This window comes from Sphaeramia orbicularis, chromosome 19, assembly GCF_902148855.1.
Source record: "Sphaeramia orbicularis chromosome 19, fSphaOr1.1, whole genome shotgun sequence".
Lineage (NCBI taxonomy): Eukaryota > Metazoa > Chordata > Actinopteri > Kurtiformes > Apogonidae > Sphaeramia > Sphaeramia orbicularis.
The window spans coordinates 40,611,652-40,631,481 of NC_043975.1; the positions used below are offsets into that span (position 1 = coordinate 40,611,652).

Below are 19,830 nucleotides of genomic sequence, written 5' to 3' on the forward strand. Positions count from 1 at the left end.
ACTGTAGTTTAACCCTTAGTATTGACCCAAGTGAGTGGAGGATGATCTACTGGTACTTTTGATATTTAAGTATAGTTAACATCAAATACTTGATACAACACAGCTACAACAGCTTTGTGCTAGAGTACCCCCTTATTTGGAAAACTAGGTTAGCCTCAGTTTAAGCTAGTTTACAAATCATGTAGAGCACAAGGTTCATAATCACACAATTGAAGACAATAACGTTTCAGTTATGAAATATAGAACTAAATGACAGATGCCAACATTAAGAGCTTTACTAAGAAGTAACATCAGCCAAAACGATATGTAATTTAAGGTATGATTTTACGCAAGAATACAGCATAAATTAATGTTACCTGACACAAATCCAGGTTTCGTTGCCTGGATTCCACTTATTTCTACGAATTGCAGTGATCCATCTGCTTCTTCTGTCTTTGGGTTTAGGTCGCTGCTAAAACGATAGCTCCGAGTGCTTTTTAAACCTATTTGTGCAATCAGTGGCACAACAGCTCTTCCCCATTTTTAAGATTGTTCTAAAGTTTTCGCAGTATTCAAGCCAAAGCCGCTTACTCATCTCCCTCTCTCTGCCACTCAGTGGGCATAACCGCGGTGACTTCCGCTAGCGGTGACGTCACGTGCATACCCTCTATATACTGACAACAGCAAAAAATAATATTCAACAAGAAAGCAACTGCACAAATAATTATGGTTCCTCTTCTTCTTAGTAGTAGTAGTAGTGGTAGTAGTAGTATCTGGCCATATGCCAAAGGGGAAGTGCATAAATGAGCATTATATGAGAAATTAGCAAGCAGTTTATTCTTTTGTTGAACTGTTCTTCTTTTTAATTGCATATTACAAATGTACCCTGTGGCTTTTATCTAAATGTTGTGTGGTTTTGGGACTGAACACTGTACGGTCTTCTCCAGTCAGCCCATTAAAACATACATTCAAGGCTTTCTGTGGCTGTGTCAGGAGACTTATTTTTGGTTCCCAATAGCATGAAAATGTTCTACAGGGTCATTGCAGGGGGATTTAATATTCCCCCTAAATATAAAGGCCTAATCCCAATACTCATTTTCACCCCTACCCCTTGGCCCTTGCACTTAACATTAGGTGTTGAAATATTCCCCGATGAAATGAAACCCTTCGAGACCTGTCATGTCATCAGTAGTCATCGATGGTACTTTAAACAGATGTGACAACTTTGTGAAAGAATTCACCATGCCGTCAGCAGCTGTAACTGTCTCTATTGCATGGGCTTTGGGCATCTTTTTGCAGCTATCAACCGCAAACCACAGAAATGCAGTCTATCATACCGCATTAAATGGATGATCAAATGATTAAGTTATTTATGAAGAAAATACTTTCATTTGTGCGTTTCTTTCGTCACACTGCTGCACTTTTTTGCTGTTTACCTTCATCATGCTGATGATTCGAACAGAATTATGGGAAAATTTCTCATACCCCTCCATTTGTAGTGTGGTCCGTGTGGCCAAAATGCCTCCCCCTTAGCCCTTCCCCTCCAACTCTTCGAGAATTGAGATGCCCCTACCCCTTCACATGAACGCACTAAAGGGAGGGGGAGGGCCAAGGGGTGAAATGAGATTGGGCTACAATATGTTTTCACTAGTCTATATGGCAACTTCTTCTTTCTTTCTTGTTTTTTTGTTTCACAACAGGTGGCATCCAGTGATCTGATTAACATTAACATCACCTACTATGTTTGAGTGTGAACCACAGTTATTAATTAATGTAGCCCAAACCTAGACACTCCTCCAGATAATTATTAAATTGTATTTAAAAGTTTTGGAATAAATTATGATTTGCTTAGCAATAACTACAAAAAGTACCCATTTAAACAATACGTATCAGAGTCCTGCACTGGGTCGGGTACCCACAGATACCTGGCGGGTAACCCGCAAAAACATGCGGAGGCAGGTAAAAAAAAAAAATTAAGAATTTTTGCGGGTGCGGGCACAGGTATAATTAAACGAAATGCGGGTGGGTAGCGAAGTGAAAAAAAGAAGGAAGTCAAAAAATAAAAGATTCATGGATGAAAACAATGTGCAGGACATTTAATGATGATTATCATCTGATCCAGTTTCTTTAATTTTGAAGTGAGCTTCACCTCTATTTACATCCAGCCAACGACATCATTGAGCAGCGCAGAAAGGTAGCCTGCACTGGCGGGGAAAAATAAAAGCATGGAAGAGGTTAGGACTCACAAATGGAGTCACAACCTGCATCACAATGGATAATATAAAGAGAAAGATAGCCAGCGGCAAATATAGTTATGGACAATACATCCTCGAAGGGCCAAGTTGGATGTTTGGTAGGCAGGTAGGTTGCCGCTGCATATACAGTAGGTTACGTCATTCAATCAGAAGAAAGATGTTTTTTGTTCTGATTCAATCCTGAACACTTAGTGACAATGTTCCCTATTTAATTAGCGCACTGTTCTTTGACGAAATGTGTTGATGGAGACCGACATTTTTTCTCTTACATTATTGTTGCACTCTTGGACTGTGTATTGCCACTTGGACATTTTAAAAAATGTTTTTATTGCCAAGTGCGTGCTTCTTGGTGTTTGTGAGCGATGTATATATAACATATTAGACATTTATTGATGGCCAACATTTTAGCCAAAAATATAGCCCTTAAAAGTGAGTTACTGTGTAGACAATATGCTTAATCACGGGTCGGGTCAGGTTGTGGGTCTAATGTACACAGGTACGGGCAGGTGCGGATTAGACACGAAAAAAAATGCGGGTAGCGGATCGGGTTTTGGTTATCAGCTCCATTCTTTTTTCACACTACGACAATCTGTGATGAGAAAGGAGATTCTGATTCTCTTATGACTCCTGTGTCTAGCAACTCCTGGAGATGCTTTCGAACACTTTCTCTGTCTTCAGGATGTATAGGTCGACAGCAATGTTTAAATGGTGTTTCGTCAAATTAATTTTGTGCTTCACTTTGTCTGTGCATCCATAGTCTAAGCGTTGTTGGGAAAACACATCATGCATGTTCTGCAGCTTTTGTGTTGGCCTTTCTTTCCAGTCAGGAGAAATGGGGGAATCTCCAAAATTGAACTCTAGATTTTAAGTCTTATCCTCACCATCATTGGAAGTACTGAGGGGTTCTTTAGGAAAAACATATTGCACTGCATTCAACTCTGCTACAGCAGATCTGGGGGGAATTGTGATATCATGATCTGTGGTATTGGTGATCACTACAGGGAACTGAGAATGTGGCTGGTTCCCTATAAGGACTAAGCATTGTTTCACAAGCAACCCTCCCGGCAAAGGAGATGCTGGATGTTCAAGGACAGCCCATTTATCAGGGTGCAGGTCTCGTACTGTAGCGGATGCACATAAGACAGGCTCTGTCCTGCTAGAATTACTTTGGAGTCTTTTCCAGGCAGTCTAACAAGACCAATGTTTCCCTCTGTAGACTGTTTATGATGCATCAGTAGGATTTTCAGCATAGCTCTGTAACCAAACTTTGAAGGGATATGTGGAACATCTTGCCTGTTGGAGTAGTCTTTGTAGAGTGGATCTAATGTATTCAGACTGTAATGGATTTACTAGCACTCTGAGGCAAATAAAACACCACACTCTGATCGAGGGATCACAACTTGTATTCTTGCAAGAATCAAGCTTTTGAGACAAATACAAGCACAGAGCAACCTTGTTAATGTCTAAACTGGGCTGGCTGAAGTCCAGCTTAAATACGTTCTACAAAGGTTACATGATGGTAATAAATCTAGTTGACCTTTACAACTAGATTTATTACTGTGGCTCAGTTGGTAGAGCGGCTGAATGGCACTTAACCCCCCATTATCTTTAAGAGCTTTTAACTTCAGGCCAGAGAAACACAATTGTCAAATTGCCTGATTTTATATGTAACAACAAAAAAATAAAATAAAAACTGAAGGCGACAGTGCCTTTTCTGTGGCAGGTCCAAGGCTCTGGAATACTCTGCCCCAACAAATCATATGTGCACAGTCCATTGAGCTCTTATTAAGAGGCACCTATTTGGACTGGATTTTAATTCAAGTGTGTGACTCTATTTTATCTTCAGGTTGTATTTTATTTCTATTTATGCTATTACTGTTTGTTTTTATCAGTTTTAGTATATCTTGTATTTATTCTCATTTTACTAGTTTTAGCATATCTTGTATTTCTATCTTCAACTTCGTACAGCAATTTTGGCACTTTGCATGGTTTTATATGTGCTATATAAATAAACTTGACCTATGTTAACTAGTGTCTGCTTATATCTTCTGGGCCTGTTGTGTTTTCAAATAAACACATTCACGTTGCTACTTAGGGGCCACAAGCTGTTCAATACACATCATGCCATATGAATTCACATTGAAATAAAACATCATTTACCTCTCTTTCAGGATCTTTTACTGCTCAACATGGAAGACATGTAAAACAAAATTAAAACTTTTTTTGTGGAAGGAAACGAAAGAAATGATTTATATCATTTTAAAAACAAAGTCTTTACTCACTTGGGCGGTAAAGACAAACTCAACAGTGTTATTTGAACTGTGCAGCAGCATGAGACTGACTGGTGAAAAGATGCTGTTGCATAGGAATCAGAGGCTACATCCACAGTGTTTTAAAACGAGAAGGACCTGTTTCCACATGAGCATTTCAACAAAGATTCACATGTGATCTCTAAACATCCCAACATGACCAGGGATAATACAGCTGGACACTGGAGCTGTGACAAATAACCTAAATAACAGCTCATCTGCTGTGAATGTAGTCAGTAGTATCATGACAAAAACATAATTCAACTGTCCAACATCTCCAACAGAGACATTGACAACCTTGACAGCCTTGGCTGTCGAGGTTAATGTCCTGTTTGGCCATGTGCAAAGGGCTACATGAACCAGGGAAGGATGTGTAGTGACTGACACACTTCAGGCAGCAAAGGTGGGTGTTGGTTCCAAACACATACATGTCTTTTTCATCATGAAAACATAATGACCCTAAAATAATGCTGAATTATCAAAACACTCAATCAACATAGTAATACCGTCACATTTTACATAGTGAGGCCTGAAAAGAGACCTTTGGAGTTCTGAATATTCATTATGTATCATCTACATAGTCAGCCTTCATTCAGACTGACCAGATCTGTTAAATGATGTCTACATGATGGTGTACATGGCACCAACAGGAAAGTTATATGGAAACCAGCAGATTGTTTACATTTAATGCAACAAACACAAAGAGGCCAAATCAATTTTTTTTTTGCAACAATGTATTCATTTGGTCTGGTTCATTGTGCTTTAATACTGTAACTTTGGGAGTGGACTAAATAACTTTGCATGATGGACTGTCACATCCTCTCAACAACACCTATGTGTGTTGCATCCCCCTTTACAAACACTATATGGACATCACCATGCTGTTGATTCTGCTCATTTTTAGCTCACCAGCATATAGGCCATAAGCTATTGTGAAGGCACTGTGTCTGGTATCATCTTTGTTGTTTTTGTCTTCATTAGCAATTTCTTGAAACATCTATTTCTCCAGAATTACTGGTCTGATTAATTTCAATCTCTTTATATAGCTTCCTTGGGACAATGTCTACAAAGTCTGCTCACAGTTTTGATAAATTTTGATTGTTTCATTTTTGACAATCAAAAGGCAAATATTAAAAATTTGCCTTTACTTAAAATGGTCCATATTTTGATGACTTATAACATGGCAATGCTTAGATATATCAATACGGTTACTATTTAGCACTGATAGGAAGTCATATACAGACTTTCATTCAATTTGTTGAGTTATCTTCCAGTGACAGTACCACCTGCTTCTATTGGCAGATTGATCCCCTGCATCAATACCACAGGACTCTGGTCTAATATAGCGCTAGAAACTTACAGCCTTGAAAATTCACCTTGTTATTGATACTTGATGGAACATACCAGTGAAAAACAAGACCATTGATCCTATTTTTAATTCTTGCACATCTATTGTTTACTGACCAGGACAGCTTGACGTAAGTTCCTGAAACTGGTCCAAAAGTCTGACCCATCCCAAAAAACTTGAAAGGTTAAGTTTGATTCATAGCCTCTTTTTGCTGGATCAAAGACTTGCTACTATGTCTTAATCTGCAAATGTGGTTCTGATTAAACTGAACAAAGTCCAGACCAAATGAGGTAGATGTAAAAGCAACCACAATCAGTCTGTATGGAACAGGACTCAAAACCAAGAGTATACAGACACAGTACAATGAACATCATGTGTGGTATTGAGCTGAAGCTTAAAAATACACATTCTGTGGATGTAGGAAATGAACATTAAGATGTTTAAATGAGTACCACATGTCCCCTTTAATGCAGACTAAAACAGCATGTGTGACGTTGAATATAAAATGAGACCTCAGATAGACTTGTCAGTATCCATAGGCTCAGTGTATGAGCTTAAATGTTTTCTCAATGGCTTATTGCTGTTTGTTTTGGCATAAATAGGTTCACATGTGCTACAGTCTTGCTCATGCCTCAGGATAGTGTGCAAGTCCACCTTACATCACTGCTTCAGAAGATTATTTCTCTTCAGGCTCAGGTTTGGTACAGGTGATCTGTCTGTTTCTTTACTGACATCACCCCCATGTGGCCAAAATGAAAGAATGCAACTTTCTCAACTTAACTTGCTAGTCTTTGGTATGGTCCCTCAACTGCATGGTACAGAGGGAGTCAGAACCAGCCCATGCTTTATTTCTATTCCAGTCTATCTTCTTTACCACTGCATGTATATAGGCTGTGAGTGGCTCTGACTCTGGTTTCTGTACTGAGTGTGCAGGAGGGAGCTGACATGTGATGAGTCCTGGCCCTCTACCCAGTCTTGGTATAGTGTATGCAAAACAGGGTTGACTTCAGGTAGACGGACCGGCAAGCTGCTGTAGGCTTCCTCCATTTGCTGGACCAGGGCTTTATCCACACGGTGTTCTTTCTCACTCTCTGCCTGTCCACGGCCACTTAAACATCCTGAGTGGGGACACAGAAAAATTTGAAGCGGAATGTGTTCATGATGTGAATAAGGCTGCAAGCAAAAAGATTTTTGTGATTGTTTAACTAATCCTTTGTTTAATGTCCCAACATCTGGCCTACATATTTTACAGACAAAATTTTAACACTTATGTATGATTTTTCAAGGCGGATAACATAAACCACTTTTTTTTTCTAATTTCTGTTTTTTTGTTTGTTTTTCTTTTACTTCAGTTCACTTCAAGTAAAAACATCACTTCATATCACACTGACTTTTGTTTTTGAACAATTATGATGTGAAAACTGGGTGCAGTGTTTTCTAAAATTGAAAAGCTAAGATTCCTCTCATGCTCTTTTGAAAAACAATAAGAAAAAAATTCTACAATCTTGAAGAGAGAGTGTTTCAAGAGTGAAATAAAGTTTTTTATACAGGGATCACATTATTTTGCGAGGAAAAAGAGCAGAAGGGTATGTAATGTTTTCATCTGTGAAAACAATTCTGTTTTTTGAATATTGTTATAGTCCCTCTCAATCCTGTAGTGCCTAAATCACACAATTGTAATAATGCATACATGACTGTAATGGTATAGATCCACATAAAAAAAAACAAAACAAAAAGCCATAAAAGCCTTCAATAACAGGTTAATCACTGTTAAAAAAAAAAATCAATTTGGCATTCTTGTCTGAATTAACAGGTTTGTAAATTACGTAACAACTACTAGGATGACTTTTCAATAGGGGTGTAATGGTGCACTCATTTGTATCGGTTGTATTGTATTGGTTTGGGAACTTTGATACAACATGGGGGTGTAGCGAACAAATACATGTAGACTATGTGAAGGATGCAAACATTCGCCTTAAGTTTCCACATGAACCATGAAGCAGAACGCACCCAGTATGAGCAGGGTGGATGGAAGCAGAACCAATGTGCTGGGAACCAAAATTTTTCTGTACTGTTACACCCCTACTTTTCAATTAATTTCATGTCATTATCTACTGTCATTACTCTCATGGCTGTGGGACCTTCAATAAATAACCATAACCTTTACAACTATCTTTTCTTTAACGCTTTATTTGTGCATTTTCTCACATAGATACGTATTTTACAAATAAAATTTGCTGACAACTAAGATGAATTTATCATTATCTGCCTAATTAGGTGTTTATTTCATTCTGCCATTCAATACTGTATGTTTGGATATGATTAAATTCAATGATTAGTGCTGATCATCAGAAATGCACTCGTATCGTATTTATGTATAGAATGTTGCTTGAAATAAAAACACAAAATTCTTGAGGGAAATCAGTTTGGTTTTATTTCATGCAACTTTGCATATCTTTGCTGTGGCCATGTGTGAAGAGTGCTGTTCTATTTAGCCCTGAATTTAAAGAATTTCCACAATTTTGATAGAAAAGGTTTCCAATTTTGGGGTTAAACTTCACCATGTTGCAGATGACGAACAGTACAACACACTATATATGCGAAATGCCTACTACTGTACATTGAAGAATCTAAAATTACTATTTTCTAGATAAACCTGTGGGATTCTCACAAGTGAAATTACCTCCAGGGCAGGACAGCACCTCCACCAGCTGGTACGGTACATGGCCTTTCCTCATACGATGAACCAGAGTCTGGATGTTCCTGAAACCATACACAGCAGCAAACTGCAGGAGTGTCTCCCCATCCCGCTCCAAAGTCACCTCCTGGAAATCCCGGTTTCTAAAAAACAACATGAAACGGGAGAGATTTCTGTCTGAAAATTTTACAGTACAAATCTAAATAAACTAAATGTACAACCTGCAGCAAGAAAAAGTTTTGAAATGCAGCTGCAGCTTTTCTTGATTTGAGGTTGTACATCCAACAGTTCTGAGGGGTATAAATGACATTATATGCTGCCACAGAGATTGTGTTTTGCAGTGATGTGGTGTTGTTGCCTCCAACCTGAGGGTTTTATATGTGATCTCATGGACATCCAAACCAAAAAGCTCCTTGGCGGCATGTTTGAAAATGTGTTCTAGGAAGCCTTCAGAGCCTCTGCCCTCATGTCTCACCAGCACAGAATCTCCCGTCTCTCCTAGCCTGAGGGAAACAACACAAGGGAAATGTAAGACTGTGACGAAAGTACAGTGCCTATGACCTACTGCACTAAATAACAGGTTTGTTATAAATCTCAGCAGAAAACATTGCCATGGACAGTGTTATACTTTGCATATTCATGTGCAGTAGCATGTGTGATCATAAAAAAAATAATAGTAAAGGGACAATGACTGATTGCAGGGAGACTCAGCTGACATCAGATCTCGTGCAGGTATGTCATGCAATGTGCGAAACTAACTAACCAGACTACATTTATTCAAAGACAAGCAGAAAAATTATGGTTGGTTCAGCCTTTCATGGTGTGAAAAGGCCTTTAGTTGGATAAAATCCCAGTAGTTAACTACTCACACATGGTCCAGTGGGACTAAGTCCAGCTCTTCCACTATTATCTTCCTCCGCTCCATCAGGTAATAGATCTCCCCTGAAACCACAAAATAACGCATTTCTATATGCAGTATGTAGTGTTGTATTCTTTAAATACAAAGGAGGACTGGGGCCATACTGAAGATTTTTATTTATTTTTTTTAGAGAATAACATCGATATTTTAAGAAAAAAGTCAAAATGTTCTGAGAGTAAAGTAATAATTCTAAAATTAAAACATTTTTTTACTAAAAAATTCTATTATCTTGATTGTGACTTTAATCCTCCTTTGTATTTAGACTCTGGGTGCAAAAGAGAGTAAAAACTAGCTCCCCCCAAAATAACCACACACAGTTTTACAGCTTGTACTCAAAGCCATACTAATTTCTACTGTCAGTAGAACGAAATGGAAAAACTTAGTTTTCATAGACATATTTCCTGCTCATCTGAGCAGGAGAGTCCTGCTCCTGCTGTGCCCATGGCACCTGATTTCAGAAAAAAATATGAATGGTGGTTAATGGAAACAGAAAAAAGAATATTTTGACCCTGTATGAATTGTGTCAACATTTATGCATATGATGTTTGACAATTTTAAACAATTTTACACCCCCCCTCTGGGGGGGTGTAAAAAAAGTATGCAGAGCTTACCAATACCGCCACCAGGTCACTCAACACTTTGCCCCTCCTGCTCACCGATACCCTGCCTACCCAGGGTCTGTAGTGGGTCTCAACCGTCAATTTTTTTTCAAAAATTTGTGAAATAAATACATAAAAATTTGAGAGAAAGGCACATGTCAAGAACACGCATGTCTAATTTGAAAAGAATTGGGAAAATAGTGTCAAAGAAATTGGCTGGACAAATTTTCTAAATTGAAAAAATGCAAAAATTTAAATTCATCCATCAAACTGTACACTGCACCTCTCCTAGTCATAAAGAACACGTGTGTGAATTTGAAAAGCATCAGGTGAACAGTCTTCCAGAAGTGGGTTGGATAAAAATCTCGGAGGGACGGACTGAAGGACAGATGGAATTTCTGGTATATCTATATACTGCCTGTGGTGAGGGTATAGTGAAAATTATGATATGATCAAAATACACACTTGCCTAATAATTGTGCACACAGTATATAAGGTCTATGTTAGTTTTGGTTCTCTATTATTTAACTCAAGTGTATGTTTACTGTACTGCAAAGGCAGGAGGATACAAATCTCTTTATATTCTATTATTAAAAGGTATTAGACAATGAAAGCCAGCAGCACAGAGAACATCACTATCCACTGTTTTATCATCTTCATCACCAAACCATTATACCTGAACTCTTCCTTTTTTTCGTGCTCTATTCTTCTGTTATTGTAGACATAAAGAATTAGTAACAGATGCTTTATGTTTGTGTAATAAAATCCTGGATCTGAAACACAGTTACAGGCTCCAAAAAGACAGTAATCATTGGCAGAGATCAACAGTGCAGACGATGAAGAGTAATGGACCTGAAGTGAGGACACAGTCCACATCCCGGGTCTCCAGCAGACTGTTGTAAAACTCCTCTCTGACGGCCTCCAACTTCTTATCAAAGCATGGAGCCACAACTAAATGGTAAAGCTTCTCTGGGCTCAGCTTCTGCAAGCACACACAACACAAAAAACAAACTACTAACTAAAAACTAACAAGTACAAATATCATCATATGGAAATCCTATACAAAATCACTCTGAAAGCAGCATATCAAACTGAAATTAACACTTTTTTCTGACGTCGCTTATTAGTCTTCTTTGAAAGTACTGCCACTTCTCCACTGCTGATATCAGTGTGACTTGCCTCACCTCAGGACAAGATTTTTGATGTATCCACTCAAGTGTGTCCTTTGGAATTGATCTGTTGGTGTGGTGGTGTGTAATGGGGTGAGGGGGGTGGTTTGTGCCCTCTGCAGAAGTGAAAGTGAAACTTTACACTCATTTATCTTTTCTCTACATCCTGAAGCTTTGCAAACTTTCATTTGAGGGGGCAGGATGTTTGTTCTGGCCTATTATATATTATACATAAGTCTAATGTGATGGTGATTTTTTTTGTATGAAATATATGGTGTGGCGGCAAGAGCGGAAACTCTGTTTCCACTGTATGAGAGCAGGGACCAGTAAGTACTATAACATACTATTTCTAGCCTCACTTTGCTGAGGTTCCAGGTGACACAAAGCACTACCAAATGTTATACAAAATCATGCAGATCACAAATTGGTCTATCCACAGTTCTTGCTGCTTCAGTATGCTTGCGTGCTGCGACAAATGGCATTAGGCCAATCTAATGCGCAATCTCTTAAAAATCTCAATTTTCAAGTCAGCAATATCTTGATAAATTAACCACAGATTTGGGCCTGAAAACTAAATTCTCACCTGAAAAATTACATTTGATATTTAATTTAGGAAATAATCAATATATTACATTATTATATTATAAACAAAATATTGCAAAAGGGTCAAGTCACACGGTTATGTAGGGAGTGCCCGAATACATTTTATGCTCTAATTCAAAAAGTATTTAAGCTACAGACATGAATAATACATCATTTTAAAGGTATTAACTAGTACTTGAAGCTCATAAAAAGAAACAAAAGCTATAGTGTCATCTTTTGCCATAAAAATTTGCAAAACTGCATGGTTATGTAGGAAACAAAAATTAACATCTAAATTTTCCTTTTTTTCTAAACGTTTTAAAAGTGCGGTTGCAAGTGTCTCCTAACTATGAAAATTTGCTCAGATGTTCTTTAAGGTGTCTATTTTGATAAACTATGGATGCATTTTTAAAAATTTTTTAAATATAACTATGACTTTTGGCAAGAGTTTTAAAGAATGGAATGGTTATGTAGGGAATTTGGAATTTCGGTTATGTAGGGAAAGAAAAGACAGGTAACAAATTTATACATTTTATCCATATTTATGACTAGATAGACAAAGGACACATATTAGCTGTAGAAAGTGATTCATTAAGCCCATTTAATGCCCATTTAATGCTCAGTAAAGTCTGTATATTCAGCACCGATCACAGCATGATGTTGGCACCTTCCTCCAAGCTGATGGCTTGTGCTATACACCACTTAGAGTCAGGCTTCACAACTGTATAGCACTTACAAGCTGCAACAGGTACAGACTCAGGCTGTGGAAGGAGGTTGTGGGTGCGTTTAGGTTGCTCAGAATAGCGGGATACAGAAACGTGACCAAAGGACTGCATCCTCACGCAGTGAACAGACTGGATTCCTGGAATGGACAGGACAGATCCCCAGATGATGTTGAGAGCTGGAATCCTCTGTTGGATGATCTCTGCTGAGATGAACTGGATGTTGATCTTCTTGTCGACCTCTCTGGCACACCTGGCATACTCAGCGGGAGTTGTCATGTGATGCTTACGGGACTTGATGGCATTGAACACCAGACGCTTCACAGTACCACCGACACCGTCAATCGCTCCTTTCCCGTGTGAAGTCACAAAGAAGTTCCAAGTGACTTTGATGCCCCTACTCTGTAGAAGAGAAGTCATGTAGAGCATCATGTACTTGGGTCATTCCAGAATTGGAGGACATTTGACGTCCCACCCATCAAATTTTAAATAATCCATGTACAAAATACTAAAACATGGAGTTTCTGTGTAAATTTACTCGTCCTGAGACCAAATCTAAAAAAACTGGGAGAAAAGAATGTTTGTAAATAGTTTTAAAAATACCAAATAAGTCTGGAGTACCCCCTAAAATGCAATTTTTCACTTGTCCCAACCCCCTGATGACCAAATTGAATCTCAAATAAAACAGTTAAAATGAAATTTAAATCTCTTTTTTTTGGTATGACTAGTTTCATTGGTGTCTCTTGTAATTGCGGGAACATTTTTTTTATTAAACATAATATTTTAAATAATAATTATTATACATGGAACCTGTGTCCCACAACATGCACGCAACCCTGTTACCCATAACCTTTTAGCAAGGTAGAAGAAGAAGAAGAAAGCAGTGAATCGCATGATATGCTGGAATTGACATCATCAAACAGTCTTCCAAAAGAATGGGTAGAGCAAAGGTATGTCCTCTCTTCTATTTTTCATATTTTCATAAGATTGTGAGCCTTGATTGAATGTCTCACTCTACCTCACACAACCCTGTTACCTATATTAATAGGATAAGACAAATTCTTTTTGATTTTTTCTTTACTTATTTACATAAGTAAGTGTGTCCTCTTGGTCAGCAGTAACAGCTAGCTAAGTAGCTAGCTTCTATGCCTGAGAAAAAGCTAACATTAGTCTGGATTTGCAACCCTGTTACTTGCAACCCTGTTACTGTGATTAGAGTAACAGGGTTGCACTACATTAATAGGGTTGCATCTCCTCCAGTTTACTCAGACTTTACAAACTATTATTTATGGTTCAAGTCAATAATTTACATTATCTGAGATAGAATTTAGTTAATCTACATATTGTAAACACATTCCTGAATTTTCCAGACTGTATTGTTTTCTTTTTATTTCCTAATGGTAGTCCAAATGGATTATGGTTGCAGCAACTACCTTGATGGGATTATTAACTTGACATAAATCAAACTATATATAAACAATGAGTTACAATTCATAATAGGGGACACTAAATTAAGTTAGATATTTTTTTTTCTTACAGTGTGGCCCACCATTGAGTGCTGCTGAAAAGCAGAGATGCCACCGTGCCAAGTGTGATGCTGATGTACAGAGGAGACAACAGTGTTTACTAAAAGAAAGACAGAAATGGAGGAAAGATGCAGAAACAGGAAAGAAGTTGCTTCAAGAAGACCACAGTGAGAGAGGACAGTATGCCCAACGAAAAAAGTGGAGAGAGGCTTATAAGAGGAGTAAAGCCAGGAGAAAGTTACCTGAAGGGTTAATAATGGGGGGGGCTTAATATCAAATACCATATTAGCCCTGATTTTCTGATGCAACAAGATGTTCTAAGCACTCCTGTGTAATTTTTTTTAAAATTTTCATCCAAAACCCCCCCTACCCTGAAAATTATTTTTTTAACTCTGAAAATTGCAACTTTCCCAGCTTCTTCACTCTTTTGTCCGGTGCAGTGTATAAATTTGTTCATGATGGGCCATTTAATGATCTTATAAGTACCATATTGTATCGTAAGAGTAGTTTGTACAGTGAAAAGTCTAATGTCAAGGCCATGTTGTAGGTTAAAGGTCACCAAAATGCCTAGTTTTTTTCAAAAATTCATACCATTCTGACATTTTATCAAATCTGTCCTCAGTTCTCTTCCCTCTGGTTTCCTGGTGGGATCCCCCAAGGCCTTTGGCCCTTTAAAAACACATTACAGACTAAAGATTCAAACATGTACTTTACATTTGAATTCGCCGCCATTAGTGTGGAGGAAAACGCTAGCACACATTTAGGAAGGAATCACCAACACTTCATTCATTTTCTGAACCCACTTTATCCTCACTAGGGTCACAGGGGTCGCTTGGAGCCTATCCCAGCTACTTATGGGCGAAGGCGGGGTACACCCTGGACATTTCGCCAGTTCATCACAGACTGAACATATAGAGACAACCACTGTCACATTCACACCTATGGGTGATTTAGATTAACCAGTTAACCTATCAGAGCATGTGTTTGGATGGTGGGAGGAGCCAGAGTACCCAGAGAGAACATGCAAACTTCACACAGAAAGGTCCCACCCCCATCGACTGGTGTTAGAATGGAACCCAGGACCTTCTGTCTGTGAGGCACCAGGTCTATCCACTGCACCACCGTGTCGCCCACAACAGGACATATACATGTAGATGTCAAAGTCATGTAGAACTACCGTTTGTTCTTTTTGACATGTCTGTATGGAGAATACATGAGTGAATAGTTCTGTTTAATGTGTCTTATTGAATGGAAGTTGTTTGTGGTCAGTAGATGTGTTCTGAGGAGAGAACCTGAGCCCAACATTTGGAAGAACCCACATTAACAGCTTCATTCCATGAAATATGCATTTGGACCATTTGGGTGACCTTTGACCTATAATTTGACCCTTGACACTACACCTTTTTTAGTGCAAAGCACTCTGAAGACATGACATGTCTCACAAAAAACATTTAAGGCCCAGCATGAGCAGATTGTTACATTGTACTTCATCAAAAGTGAAGAAGGTTTAAAAGTTTCCAAAAAACCCCATGTTTTCAGGGCTGAAAAAGTAATTTTCGGGGTAGGGGGTGGTTTTTGGATGAAAATTAAAAAAACAAAAAACAAAAAGAAATACACAGGAGTGCTTAGAACATCTTGTTGCATCAGAAAATCAGGGCTAAAGTTGAATCTGAAAAATTTCTTGAAATAAGCCCCCCCATTATTATTATTATTGTTTTTTTTTGGTTTTTTTGTTGTTTTGTTTTGGTTTTTTTTTGGGGGGGGGGTTGTTATTTGAGAAACAGTGCTGACAGAAAGTATTAAAAGTTATTCAAAGAATACTTTGGTGTCTTGAGCATTTGTCACTTTATATAATGATCTATAATCAGAAATAATGTAGCTGTTACTTCATGCAACCCTGTTACCCTAATTTCAACCCTGTTACCATATCATTTTAATTGGAAAATAATCATAAATTACTGTCTCAGCTCAAAAGTGTTCAACCCATTGCCCTTTAAAGAGTTATGTAATTATATGCAACATGTGTCAGAGTAATATTGTAAAATAAATACTGAATTGTTAAAGTGAAACATGCACTATTGAAAAGTTGGCCGAGACAGATTTTGAAAGTTGCTAAAATTAAGTTTAAATCAAGTCGTATATGAAACCAAATGGGTATTCAGAGAGATGTTACTTTCTTACTTAATGGAAAGGAATTACATTTAAGAAATTAATTAATGCACTTTTTTCAGGTTCCTTAGTGTTGGTAACAGGGTTGCACCAAGTATTACAAACACCAAATAAATCATGTAATAAAAATTGTACCATTGATGTGTAAGCTGAGCCAGTCAAGCCTTTGATAGTTTATTAACTATTATTGATGAATATATAATGGAAAATTAGAAAAGTGAAGGTTTATTTTTCAAGAATTTTGAAGCCCAAATGTCCTCCAATTCTGGAATGACCCACTTCTGCTTACACTGCATGGTAGCTCCATCACTGAAGATCTCAGTCTCCTCAATGGGGACTGATGACTGAGACTGGGCAGACTCCACAAGGTGATCCACAAACACAGCTGGAGCATACTGGTCATGGTCTAGGTAGTCAGAGATGATGCCATAGGACTCTGTCCCCTTTGAGGTCCAGATACCTGCAGTGAAGATGGCTGCCTGGTCATGGCACCAGTGACCACTTTGGACCTCATCCTGCCACAGAATGCTGGCATTCTCACTGAAGTCAGTCATGATGGTGCAGCGGCTAGGATCCTGAATGGACTGCTTCTCCTTGAAGTAGGCTGCTTGCTTGTTCTTGATGAAGCTGTGGGTCTTGAAGTAAGGGATGCTGGTGGCTAAAGCTGAGAGAAGCTGTGAGACTGTTCCACTCTTGAGGAATTTATCTGTGGCTCCATTCATACCAGCTGACAGACTGCTCAAGCTGAGCCCCATCAATATCCTGTGATAACTACCCTTTGATCTCAATTAAGAGGAAATATTTTCCAGAGAATGTAATATTCATGTATACCAAATCCATATGAAGACAATAGAATATCATAATTATTGATTTGAAAAGTTAAATCTATAGAAAGTGAAAGAAAAAAATCTTTCACAAGCAGCTATTTCATGTTGAGACCTATTTTTGGAGAATTATATCACCTAGCTACCCAAACATTTTATTTACGACATATAATCAAAAATACAATAGAAGTGCAATGGATCCACAAAGAAAATTCCCAAATCTATCCACAAAACCTTTTCTCTTATATATTTTTTAAAGAATAAAAACATTAGTTTCATAGTAAAACATTTAGCAGCAATTTGGAGAAAAATGAAGAATGTGATGAGTAAGTCGATATCCGTTCCAAAAATACCTTTCAGTGGAATAACCCCTGGATAGCTCTCCAAAATTCATCATTAAATTGGATATCATGGAAGGATAGAGGTAGGGATGTCCCGATCCGATCACGTGATCGGAAATCGGGGTCGATCACGTGATTTTCAAATGCTCGGAATCGGGTGAAAATAATTGGATTTAACCTTATAAAACAACAAGCATGGCCATGTTCACGTTTTAAATTCATCCTGAGGTACAAAGAGATTGCCAAACGGAATGACAATGGCTTAGTTTTAATTTTAATAAGTTCCACAATATCAATATCAGGCGGGGAATTCAGACAACGTAATAGTCGTGAGCCGGTAGTTAGTAGGCTAACGCAGGGCAAGCGTGTCACCTCGGGACAGAGAAAATGTCTGCAGTTTGGAGGTATTTTAAACTGGACAGCGAAGGCAGTGCAACAGCCACTTGTAATGTGTGCAAATTGGGCATTTCGCGTGGTGGAAAGGACAGAGCTGCATTCAACACTACGAATATGATACGCCACCTGAAAAATAAACACCCTACCCAATACTCCGAGTTCACTGTGGCAACTCAAAGACACTGAACCAGCCGACACTGAAAGAGACGTTGAAAAATAAAGAGAAATTGCCTGCGGACAGCGAAAAGGCTAAAAAGATCACAGCCAAGATAGCTGAATTTATCGCGTTGGATGACCAGCCGCTGTCTGTGGTTACAAACGTCGGATTTCGCCGTCTCCTGGAGCACCTGGAGCCACGGTATGAGCTGCCTTCTCGTCACTACTTTACCAACACAGCTCTGCCTGCCATTCAGAACAAGCTACGTGACCACCTGCTACTCCTTTCATCAGAGGTGCCTGCTTTTGCTGAGGTAGAAAAGGAGCCACTGTACAGCATCGCCACTTTAGTGGATCCAAGATACAAAGACAGGCAAGTACAGTAAATGTACCATTTGAATTCTATGATAATCATTTTTATTTGATAATAATCATGTAAGTCACCACCAGTATAAATTATTCAAGCCAATGTCTATTTTTTTCCCTTAAATTTAGATTTAGCTCTGTTAATGGTTAGATGATTTTTATTCAATTAAGGAGATGTTAGGCAGTTCCCTGACTTAACTGCTGTGCTATGTGGTGTCGTGCTTTACATTTTTTTAATTGTGGGTAATTGTTACATTTTTTTTTTTTTTTTAGATACTTCACAAAGTCAGACAACCTGAGGCTTGCTAAGGAATCCCTCATCCAGGAGGTGATGATGATAGAGGAGAACAGGGCCGCCAGTACAGAGCCAGAGGTAGCAGAGCCTTTGAGCAAGGCACCTCGTCAAGAAGCAAGAAGCAGCCTGGGCAGCATCTTAGACGAGATCTTAGAAGAGTGTCAGTCAGAGGCCCAATCCGTGAGTACCACATCAGCAGATGTCCAGGTGCAGACCTACCTCTCAGAGCAAACCATCCCTAGGAAAAGCAATCCACTAGACTACTGGAAAACATGCTACACAGTTCCCCTTACTGGCTGCTGTTGCAACCAAATTTCTCTGTGCCCCCTGCACCTCAGTGGACAGTGAGACTCTTTAGTGCAGTGTCAAACATTCTTGATGAGAAAAGGAATCGGCTCTCCCCTGACAAGGTAGAGATGCTGATTTTCCTCAAAAAAAACTTCCACTTCATTTTGAAGCCGCAGAGTGAGAGTAAGAGTTGAGCTCAATATAGAGCACATTTAAGAGGTGATAGCAAACCAGTGCCTTGCAATTTTATATTCATGTTGATGTTTTATACTTGAATGGTGTTATTCCAATAAGCTGGAAATCTTTTATTTCATGTTAAAGTTAAGCTTCTACACCACTTTGAATTGACATTTCTGTTGTTCATTTTAATACTAGACTAGTTAGTCTAATTCTGCACTAAGCCTAAATGGGATTTTATTTTCTGACTTGTGACTGAATGTGAAGCTGCCTCTTAGAAGTGGAGTTAAGTGCTTTAGTTTTACTTCTACAATGCTGCACTATGTGGAATTATTGAGATTTTATTTTACAGACATCTTCTAGTTGGTTTATCTAAAAAATATTTATTTAAATTAAATTTGTTTACATGTTTACATGGTTATTTTGTGCTGCACCACTTATTTTGTTTACTTGGTTTGAACCAATGCTGCACTAACAAAACTTGTGATAAAAGTGCCATATAAAAAAGGTATCATGTTGGATACTGTCATTTAAATTAAAAAAAACAAACTTAAAGGACAACTTGGATGTGTTGTCTTTTTTTCTTCTTATTAATGCATTGCTGAAGTATTGGATCGGGACTCGGTATCGGTAGATACTCAAAATCAAATGACTCGGAGGCAAAAAAATGTGATCGGGACATCCCTAGATAGAGGTATAGCAACCATTAATG

General features: G+C 38.3%; 1 protein-coding gene across 3 annotated transcripts in view; it reads right to left on the reverse strand.

Annotated features, from left to right (window-relative positions):
* Positions 1-4,373: 4,373 nt before the first annotated feature.
* The window catches only part of narf (nuclear prelamin A recognition factor), a 53,280-nt gene continuing 37,823 nt past the window's right edge, over positions 4,374-19,830 (reverse strand). For all 3 annotated transcript variants that reach the window (XM_030122452.1, XM_030122449.1, XM_030122450.1), the window contains exons 8-12: positions 10,960-11,089; positions 9,459-9,531; positions 8,955-9,092; positions 8,575-8,732; positions 4,374-7,009 (exon numbers count right to left, since the gene is read on the reverse strand). In XM_030122452.1, the coding sequence (XP_029978312.1) occupies positions 6,762-7,009; positions 8,575-8,732; positions 8,955-9,092; positions 9,459-9,531; positions 10,960-11,089 (747 nt within the window). In that variant the 3' untranslated portion in view covers positions 4,374-6,761. The remainder of the gene's footprint in view (positions 7,010-8,574; positions 8,733-8,954; positions 9,093-9,458; positions 9,532-10,959; positions 11,090-19,830) is intronic.